Here is an 11,443-nt window from a genome sequence, read left to right on the forward strand (position 1 = left end):
GGAGACGGCGTCAGCGGGGTTTCTATATGTTCGGGTGAGGAAATAGGAGAGACCGTAGGGTGATATGTATTAGTTGTCTCTGTATGGATCGGTGTGTTAATTTTTTCTAGGGAGCCGAAGGTTTCGCCCGCAGCCAGACTCCGTGCCAACGCTTTCTTTAACCGCCTATTACGCCGGTTTCGCGCCAATTTAACAGCGGTTCGCGAGGGTCGTCTCCTTGGATTTTCCACTACGAGAGCGAATAATAAAGTAACCGGGCAAGAAGAGTTTTTACTGAAAAATAACTCTGGGAGTTCTTGTAAGAGAAAAAAAAAATATATATATATATATTTATTTTTATATAATTTTGATATTTTAATTATTTAATAATTTAGTTAGTTATTGTATTACTTATTTGTTCATTCAAGAGAGAGAGAGAGAGAGAGAGAGAGAGAGAGAAATAGAGAGTGAGAGAGAGTAAATCACGGATTGCTCCGCTATCGCGGGAAATCCGGAGTGATTTCAAAAGATAAAGGGATGATAGAATTCACGGATTGCTCCGCTATTGCGGGAAATCCAGAGTGATTTCGAGAGAAAGAGGAGATGGAAGAAATCACGGATTGCTCCGCTATCGCGGGAAATCCGGAGTGATTTCAAAAGGTAAGGGGATGATAGAAATCACGGATTGCTCCGCTATCGCGGGAAATCCACAGTGATTTCGAGAGAGAGAGAGAGATAAGGATGGGGGAAGAAAGGACAGTTTTTCGAAGTTAGAATTTAACAAGGATAATAAATTAATAAATTAAAAAGGAAAACAATTATAATTTAATTGAAGTCCCAGAATTATTTTAAGTATTATTAGTAAGGGTGGAGATGTAGCGTGCTTGATAACTTACTACTTATGGAGTGCGCGGGTAGGTGTTAATTATTCCAGGTGTGAATCTGGCTACGGACTCCTCCGTGAGGATGGTGTTCCACTCGCAGTTGTTCACTCGCGAAAATCGTCGTACTCGGTGAGCACTGGGCACACGATGATTTCACAAATGTCACTGCGAATGCTCACGAGTTCGAGATTCACTCGAAGGATGGTGATACAACTTTTCGCGATTGATCCGCGAGCGTAGGTTTGAGAAAAGATTGATATTCTCTGAGAGATGTCACGGGTATATATACCTTCTTGCTCCTCCTTCCCGTTAGTTTGTTAATATTTCCTGACGAATAGGGAATTTTTCAATAACGCCCTTTCAGTCCCGGAGGCGTCTCTTGACTTTAAAAGTTTATCGGGATTGGTCAGGGCTTTTGTTTAGGGCCCTAGGTTTTGACCAATGGAGAATTTGTTGAGGTTTATATTTTTATTATCCTCTCGAGATTTCGATATCGGCGGCGGTGTTTGTTGTTAGTTTTTCCTATATCGCGATATTTGTCGTTTGTTAGTGCCGCTTTTATCGGCGGGTTCTCGCTTTATTGCCCTCGCGTGTGGCTTAGAGCTTGTTTGCTGAGAGGCGATGCGTGTGGCATCTTTTTAATCTTTATATTTTTCGCCGCTTTCTCGCGAGAATACCCGCAGGTGTGCTATCTTATTTTGCACACTTTCGTTTTCATTATTTGTTTTCCCCTAATTTTACTAGGGAAGGATTTGCTTTCGGCGCGTTCTCGCCGTCTTTATGTTTTGCCGATATGTGATTTTAACTTATTATTCGCGAGGGTGTCGGCAAGAATCCGCTTTCGGCATCTTTCCGCCTGGTCTCTTTTATTTACCGATTTTGTAATATTTATCGGTCGCTCACGATATCTGCAGCTGTCCGTTTCGCTGGGCACGTTTTCGTTTTATTATATACGTGCCGCTTAGATTATTATTATCTTTTTTCTTCCTTTTTTATTTACCTAACAACAAACTTCGCCTTGGTCGTGGGAAAGAAAAGAATCGTGAAGTCCGCCGGACGTAACACAAGATATTAAAAAAAATATTATAACAAATAAACCACATATATTATGCAAAAGAACTAATTTTCTAAAATTTTGTGGTAAGTTTAACTCATATCAATGTGATGTTTGTAACACTTATTTTATCATATGTATGTAATAATCATGTATTTCTTTTCTCGTAGATATTAATTCGATAAGTCTTATAGATAAAAACAAAGGCATTGATTCTGTGATACTAAAAAAGGAGTCTGTTGCTAAAAAGATTGATATTTCATCAAATACTGGTGAATCTCACATAATAGTTTCTATGGATGAAAGCGATAAAAATAATGAATCTGTGTCAAACAGAAATTGTAATGAGAAGATGACCGATGTTGCATCAAATACTGGTAAATGTCCACATTTCCAATTATTTAATTTAGCTCATATCAATGATGTTTGTAATACTTATTTTATATATCATATGTATGCAATAATCATCTGTATTTCTTCTCTCATAGATATTAATTCGATAAGTCTTATAGATAAAAACAAAGGCAATGAGGCTGTGATACTAAACAAGGAGTCTATTACTAAAAAGAATGATGTTTCATTAAATACTGGTGAATCTCGCATAATAATGTCTATGCATAAAAGCGATAAAAATATTGAATCTGTGTCAAACAGAAATTGTAATGAGGAGATGACCGATGTTACGTCAAATACTGGTAAATGTGCACATTTCCAATTATTTAGTTTAACTCATATCAATGATGTTTGTAATACTTATTTTATAAATCATATGTATGCAATAATCATCTGTATTTTTTCTCTCGTAGATATTAATTCGATAAGTCTTATAGATAAAAACAAAGGCAATGAGGTTGTGATACTAAACAAGGAGTCTATTACTAAAAAGAATGATGTTTCATTAAATACTGGTGAATCTCGCATAATAATGTCTATGCATAAAAGCGATAAAAATATTGAATCTGTGTCAAACAGAAATTGTAATGAGGAGATGACCGATGTTACATCAAATACTGGTAAATGTGCACATTTCCAATTATTTAGTTTAACTCATATCAATGATGTTTGTAATACTTATTTTATAAATCATATGTATGCAATAATCATCTGTATTTTTTCTCTCGTAGATATTAATTCGATAAGTCTTACAGATAAAAACAAAGGCAATGATTCTGTGATACTAAACAAAGAGTCTACTACTAAAAAGATTGATGATTCATTAAATATCGGTGAATCTCGCATAATAATGTCTATAAATGAAATAAGCGATAAAAATAATAAATCTGTGCCAAACAAAGATTATAATAAGAAGATGACCGGTGTTACATCAAATACTGGTAAATGTGCACATTTCTAATTATTTAGTTTAACTCATATCGATGTTGTTTGTAATACTTATTTTATCATATGTATGCGATAATTATGTATTTCTTCTCTCGTAGATATTAATTTGATAAGTTTTATGGATAAAAACAAAGGCAATGAGTCTGTGATATTAAACAAGGAGTCTATTACTAAAAAGAATGATGTTTTATTAAATACCGGTGAATCTTGCATAATAATGTCTATGCATAAAAGCGATAAAAATATTGAATCTGTGTCAAACAGAAATTGTAATGAGGAGATGACCGATGTTGCATCAAATACTGGTAAATGTGCACATTTCTAATTATTTAGTTTAACTCATATCGATGTTGTTTGTAATACTTATTTTATCATATGTATGCGATAATTATGTATTTCTTCTCTCGTAGATATTAATTTGATAAGTTTTATGGATAAAAACAAAGGCAATGAGTCTGTGATATTAAACAAGGAGTCTATTACTAAAAAGAATGATGTTTTATTAAATACCGGTGAATCTCGCATAATAATGTCTATGCATAAAAGCGATAAAAATATTGAATCTGTGTCAAACAGAAATTATAATGAGGAGATGACCGATGTTGCATCAAATACTGGTAAATGTGCACATTTCCAATTATTTAGTTTAGCTCATATTAATGATATTTGTAATACTTATTTTATATATCATATGTATGCAATAATCATCTGTATTTCTTCTCTCGTAGATATTAATTCGATAAGTCTTATAGATAAAAACAAAGGCATTGATTCTGTGATACTAAAAAAGGAGTCTGTTGCTAAAAAGATTGATGTTTCATCAAATACTGATGAATCTCACATAATAGTTTCTATGGATGAAAGCGATAAAAATAATGAATCTGTGTCAAACAGAGATTGTAATGAGGAGATGACCAATGTTACATCAAATACTGGTAAATGTGCGAGAGAAGAAATTACCGTGATTATTGATAACTGTGATTATCAAGAGAGTACAGATCTCTCAGCAAATTTTGGTAAGTTTCGATAATGTTATCAACTATATTTCTAAGCGCTATTTTATCATCTGTATGAAATAATATTTTTTCTTATATGTATATATTGTTTTAGATATTGGCACAATAATCTTTACAAATCAAAATGAGACCATTGAAACTGTCATGCCGAATAACTTTTTCATGAATGATAATATTGAAACAGCAGACGCAAATATTTCTTTATCTGGTATGCATTATTGTTAAAATTAAATTTTAAATATTGTTTCATATTTTTACATTTTAAATAATATGCAATGTTTTATTGCATTGTTGAATAAATGTATTTGTCCGTTTGTCTAATCTTATGTTTTGTTTGCAGATTCACTTAATGGATCTGTTATAATCAATAAGGAGTGTGTTAGGAGATTAAGTTTTAACATGACTGGTATGTAGAAATTGAATTATTTTTATATAAAAATATAAACTCATAAACAAATATAAATATACACAAACTATAAAAAAATAAGGAATAAATGCAATAAAAAATATATGTATATATATGCATATATAAGCATGTCCAGTGTTTGCTGTTATCTGAATAAAATTATATAGATGATCATCTAGATGAAACTTTGGCGTCATCTTATCTTTATATAGATATAGATAATAAAAATATGTATTATGTATATCTGCATCATAGATGAGAAAAACTATTATTTTTACTAAATTATCTTGAATAATTTTCAGATAATTTTGATTTAGAATCATAGCACATAAAAATACTTAAATAGTAGAACTTAAGCAATAAGTCATAAAAATTTATAAGTAGAAATATAAATACATATATTTTTATATCCTTTTTATAATTTACATTTTTTTAAACTATGTTTATATAAGCAGTCTTAAAAATTATTATCTTGAAAATTATCTAGATGAATTGCCATATAATTTTACCTTTTATTTAGATACATATATTTAAAACAAAATTATCATTTTATCTAAAATTAATTTAAATATTTTTATCTCATCTTTATCTAGCTAATTTTAAAATCATCTAAGCACAACACTGAGCATATCACAAAAGTAATAGAAAACCACTTAAATTAAAATATAAACATTAATGTTTATGTATATTTATATTTTTTAGAGATAAAAGATTGTATCTCCAGTTATATAAATTTAGAGAAAACAGGTTTTATAGTTTCAAATACACATAAGAAATGATAAAATTTTAGACAAAATAAAAATAAATATGATAATACAGTAATACAATTTAAGTTTTTATTAAGTATTTATAAACTGACATTTTAAGATTTGTTTAAAGTATAATCTTGTAAACACGGATTATTTTAGATATTATTTACTAATCTATTTTTATATCTTCAATAAATCATACAGAAACTGATGCAGGACGTGTAAGTGTGTTATCTCCTTGCCGAGATGATATGCCTGATCCAGAAATTGTTGATGTGCCAGTGTCTTATAGTATGTAGTTTTGTTTTCTTTTTCTTTATAAATTAATAAATCTCACAATATTATATGTGTAATATATGATATATATATTAATGGACATAATTCTTATAACATTGACGTTGCTACTGTTTTACATCAAGCTTGTTATTATTTTCATATAACGTACAAGCTGCGATTGCAACTTCATGCAAAAAGCGCAATAGTTTTGTTTCATTAATTTTATCTTAAGCTTTTAGTGATTTTAATTATAAAGACTAATTATAAATTTATACTTTTGCAAGATTAATTATAAATTTAAACTTTTACAAGACTAATTATAAATTTAAGTAATGTAATTCATGCAATATTGTGCTCTGTATATTTGAAATACATTAAAATTAAGATAAATCAATTTTATTACCTCTACTTTGAACATTATTTTTTATCTTTTGGTAATATATACATTGACATACAAATATTGTGTGCTTTAATTTTTCAATGATATGGGAGTTGTGTCCTTTGTTCATAGTTATATAATTTCTTTGTTTTTCTTTGATATTAGATAATGATAAGGACGAAAGTGATGATGAAGAATATATACCTTCAGAACACAGTTCTTTATATAGCAAATCTCCTCAAAAGCAAGTGCCAATTGTTAACAGAAGTATTTCATCCACTTCCAGTTTTGATACATCAAGTACAAATGTTGTTGGTACATCAGCATGTAACGATGAAGCTATGTATGTTCAAAAGTCTAATTTAAAATCAAAACAAAATTATTGCACTTTTTGTATGAAGTTGCAATCACAGCTTGCACGACATTTGGAAACAGTACACTCTAACGAGCCTGATGTAAAAAAATTTGCCATTCTGCCTAGAAAAAACCCAGAAAGGAAGAAAATAATAGAGACTATTCGAAAAATGGGTAATTTTAAATTTAACACCAACTCAGAATTTAATACTGGGCAATTAATTGTATGCAGACGTCCAAATGAGAAATCTAATAAGACTGCTAAAGATTTTGTTGTTTGCGTAAAATGTAAAGGATTTTTCGCAAAAAGCACAATACGTCATCATGCTCGAGCTTGTCTTAAGAAAGATTTTCGAAAAAATAAAAATATTATGATTATGGGAAGAAAAATCACTGGTAGAATACATTCAATAGCAAGTGAGTGTTTAAGGAAAACAGTGTTTCCTGTTATGCGAGAAGATGATGTAACACGTATTGTGAGATATGACAAATTATTGATTATATATGCGAATAAGTTGTGTGTTAAATATAAATCCCAACATCAGCATGATATGATTCGTGCACGATTGCGTCTACTAGGCCGTTTTCTTATAGCGTTAAAAGAGATAAATACGAATATAGAAGATTTTCAGTCGCTGTATCATCCACAAATATATGACGACTGTATTTCAGCAATTAATATAGTTGCAGGATATGACAATGAAGAACAACTTTATAAAACTCCTGCAGTAGCGGCTAACTTGTCAACACTTATTAAGCATATAGGAAATCTTCTCATTATGGAATGCATCAAGACTCAAGATGAAGAGAAGAAAAAATTAGTTAAAGACTTTTTAAAACTGTTAGTTGTGGATATAGGTACGAGTGTCAACAAAACAGTTATTGAAACGCAGTCCGCACATAAAAGGCACAAGAAAATAAATCTCCCGTCATTGGAAGATATTAAAAAATTACACACACATTTGGCAAAAATGAGAACTGAAGCATATGCAGCATTAAAAGAGTCCTTTTCATATGAGAAATGGATTTCTTTAGCAGAAGTAACATTAACTTCAACACATGTCTTTAATAGACGACGAGCAGGAGAAATTGAGCGAGCACTGATAGAAGATTTTGAAAATTATGAAAAAGTAAATAAAAATATGTACAGTGATATTTATAAATCATTATCGATGGAAGATAGAAAAATTGCAGAGAAATATGTTCGATTTTGCATCAGAGGAAAACTGGGACGCACAGTGCTTGTTTTATTGTCAAATGAGTTATTTGATTGCATCACTTTAATCTTGAAATATCGTGAAGAAGCTAATGTACCAAAGAAAAACCCTTATATTTTTGGACTACCTGCTGTCGACAAAGATAGACACCGATACCTGAGAGCCTGTGTTTTAATGCGTACATTTGCCGAACAATGTAACGCAAGTCAATCAACTACTTTACGCGGTACAACATTAAGAAAACATATTGCAACACACTGCATTCAATTTAATCTGAATGATACTGATGTTTCCGATCTTGCCACCTTTATGGGTCATGCTGATAAAATACACAGAGATCATTACAGGCAACCAATAGCAAGCAGAGATATACTGAAAATCTCCCGCTACTTAGAAGCAGTATCAGAAGGAAATGCACAAAATACGAATAATAAATCGATATCGGACAGTGATTCTGAAATAGAAGATAACTTAGTTGAAGTTAACAATAATAGTGATGAAAGAAGTAATGTTATTTGCTTAAATCATTATGTAAAACATAGAATTTATAATATTAAGATTTACATTATTTACATTTTTAATTAGTTTTATGTTGTTTTGATACTTATTTATTTTACATTAAAGTATTCTTTTTGTATATTATTTTGATATCGTAATGATATCATGATAATAAAACGAGCATTACAATATTATAATTTCTATATTGTAATTTCGTAAATGTTTTAATAACTGCTGTTTATTATAGATATTTCATTATGTGAGACATCAAATCATTTCAAAAATTCTGACAAGCAAACGGATGAACAAGGTGGAAAACGGAAACGTAGTAGTAAGTAATTTTTCATATCTGCTTTCAATCAATAACTGTACGAATTACAATAATATACAGTTTCTTTTATTATGTCAATTTGTTCTTAAAAATGATACTCATTTACATATTTGTAATATAACTCTTAAAAGTTACCTATTTAATTAGTGCCTGCAAGTAATTATATTTTGTCATTCCTTTTTTATTACCGAAATACAGAACTTAGTTTTGTTTACATAATCTATAACATTTGCCAATATTTATACTAAAACTATTTATAATTGCGATTCAAAATTAAAAGTAAATAAGTAAAATAAAATAGCATTTCTATTTAAATAATTTATTATCGTTGAATATGGGATATAGGAATGATCATAGCAATCAACGTATTATTTTTATTAAACGTATTATGTCAAAGTCGAGAACAAATAGTATAGTTATTTCGTTAAATTATTTCAATAATATTCTCTATGCTCCTCTAGCATCTCCTTATGGACAAACAAAAAGAGTACGATGGACAGAATTTGAGAAAAAAGCAGCTCTTTCTGCGTTTGCACAACATATGGAAAATAATACATTGCCGTCTCTAAAAGAGATTCAAGAAGTAAAGAAAAAATATATTTCTCTGGCTCGTCGTACATCGCCGCAAATCAAAACGTGGTTGCATAATAAGCAGAAAAACCTGAAACAACAATAGTGGAAGAGTTTGCAATTTCGTACAAAACATTTTATTAACGCCTGTAAAGAAATTCTGATTTTTTTTAAAACAATATAAAACGTTTTCATATCACTTAAATTTTAAATTTTTTAATTAAAATTTATATAATTTAATACTTTATATAATATATATATATAATTTTAAATTAATTTTATATGTACTATACACAGTATAACTCTGATTCAATATCTTTTTTTTGTTTTTGTACACCTGTACATTGAGATATGCTAATATATAGATGTGTGCGTTAGTTCGTCAATGTTATAGATGTTCATAAGTAAATCTTATTCTATCTTTTGGTTTCAATTTAACTACCTCATTCTAGAAGGACCTTGTGAAGGCGTAGTTACTATAGTACAATATATTATAATAATCTGATCTCGTATATTATATTATATTAATTAATTTATCACATGTTCTTTATGATTTATATTATTGCTAAATTTTAAGGATTAAAGTTTAACTTTAAGGATGTTGCGAATTTAATCAAACATGATTGATGTATCAAGGTCCTATTACTTTTGCTGAAATCGAGAATATTAAGTTTTCTTATTTATAACTAGAGAAAAAGATATCAAATTTTGTGTTGTCATAAAAATAAATAAGTAAACATGATTAATGTATCAAGGTTCTCTTATTTTTGCTGAAATCGAGAATATTAAGTTTCCTTATTTATAACTAGAGAAAAGATATCAAATTTTGTGTTGTCATAAAAATGAATAAGTAATTACTTAAAATAAGTTCTACATACATTGTGAGCAATGATTTTAATTACCATTCTGTTGTATAATTATCATTTTCTGTTGTATTACTATATTTATTACATTTTTTACTTGTTTCTTTATATGATTAGAGGTATTACAAACACATCTTAATAATATTTTCAGATTATTATAATTGAAAATTTTATATTACACTATATTAATACGTATAATTAAGATTATTATGTATTTCTTAATCTTTAGCACCGTAATTTTGTCATTTTAATGTACACAATACACATGTTTCTTTTGAATCTAATTGGAATTGTGAACACCTACACATATTTTTCACAAATTCAATATCTATGTAAAATTTCTATGAAAAACCATTCAAGAAAACAAAAAATGTATATTATTATCTTACATCACATATCATTATGAAATACTACATGAATATAACCTCTTTAATAAAAGATATTGAGTAATATATATAACATTCAGTTTCATTATTTTCATCTTTACATATTTATACATTATCTTTCCCTTCATGTATTTACTATGAAATACATATGAGATTTCCATATAAAAAATCTGTTACAGTTAGATACATATTATTTTGTTCTCTCCCTGCACCATCTTAAGAAATAAGTATAATAATCTCTTTCGCGCGGACGCCGAATTGAGATAGATTTCATGTTAAATTCGGCAGCGTTAATGTTAAATTACATGTTAATGTTCAAATAAATACGTCGGCAAATTGCAAATAATAAAGGCTCCACGCTGTTTATAAAACAATCTAGTAGCATAAATCGTGCGTGCATGATCGTATTCGTCGTTCTCTCGAATAAATCATAAATGGAATTATTATAAATATATAATATTGTATGTAAATGCAGAATGTCCTATACACGACACGTGACATTGTCATCATTTTCATATCATTTTCATATCGCCGAAAAAACAAAGTAATAATACTTTTTCGGCGCGATATCATATACGTCGCGTGTCTTTCGTCGCTCATCGCTCAAAGCGTGCGGTCTACCGTTTCGAGCGGCGAGCGATTAGAGACGCACGACATATAATACACGCCGAAAAAGTATTATCAATTTGTTTTTCCGGCGGTAGAAAAATGATGTGAGAATTATGACGATGTCGCGTGTCGCGTGTAGGACACCGCTGCATATATATATATACAACAATGTATATTTACAATGATTTCATTCTAGATTTAGTAAAGAGAACGATGAATACGCTCATATACGCACGACTTTATGATACTAGATTGTTTTATAATCAAGTGGATCTCTTTATCATTTGCAACTTGTCGACGTATTTGTTTCAACGATCATGTAGTTTAACATTAATATTGCCTAATTTAACATGAAATCTATCACAATTCGGTGTACGTGTGAAAGAGAGAGAGAGAGAGAGAGAGAGAGAGAGAGAGAGAATGAGAGAGAGAAAGAGAGAAAGAAATAGATAAACAGAGAAAGGTAAGTATGTATAAATTAATCATATAGTACTTTTTGATTTGCGGATGATGCGTATAAATAAGCGACAG

At 29.6% G+C, this 11,443-nt stretch overlaps 1 protein-coding gene across 5 annotated transcripts; it reads left to right on the forward strand.

Annotated features, from left to right (window-relative positions):
- The first annotated feature begins 1,937 nt into the window (after positions 1 to 1,937).
- Positions 1,938 to 9,518, forward strand: LOC145947022 (uncharacterized). 5 transcript variants are annotated; one of them, XM_083056797.1, is made up of 14 exons: positions 1,938 to 2,003; positions 2,088 to 2,294; positions 2,406 to 2,612; positions 2,724 to 2,930; positions 3,042 to 3,251; positions 3,357 to 3,563; positions 3,669 to 3,875; positions 3,987 to 4,274; positions 4,369 to 4,482; positions 4,615 to 4,680; positions 5,634 to 5,720; positions 6,250 to 8,160; positions 8,401 to 8,484; positions 8,946 to 9,518. In XM_083056797.1, the coding sequence occupies exons 2-14, from the start codon at positions 2,213 to 2,215 to the stop codon at positions 9,158 to 9,160; spliced, it is 3,885 nt and encodes a 1,294-aa protein (XP_082912923.1). In that variant the 5' UTR covers positions 1,938 to 2,003; positions 2,088 to 2,212; the 3' UTR covers positions 9,161 to 9,518. The 5 variants fall into 5 exon arrangements, with proteins under 5 accessions (XP_082912923.1, XP_082912925.1, XP_082912924.1 ...); XM_083056799.1 differs by having other exon boundaries at positions 3,066 to 3,251; XM_083056798.1 differs by having other exon boundaries at positions 2,430 to 2,612.
- The last annotated feature ends 1,925 nt before the right edge of the window (positions 9,519 to 11,443 follow it).

This window comes from Prenolepis imparis, unplaced genomic scaffold, assembly GCF_030444845.1.
Source record: "Prenolepis imparis isolate NDT839.2.m4 unplaced genomic scaffold, iyPreImpa1.0 SCAF_37, whole genome shotgun sequence".
Lineage (NCBI taxonomy): Eukaryota > Metazoa > Arthropoda > Insecta > Hymenoptera > Formicidae > Prenolepis > Prenolepis imparis.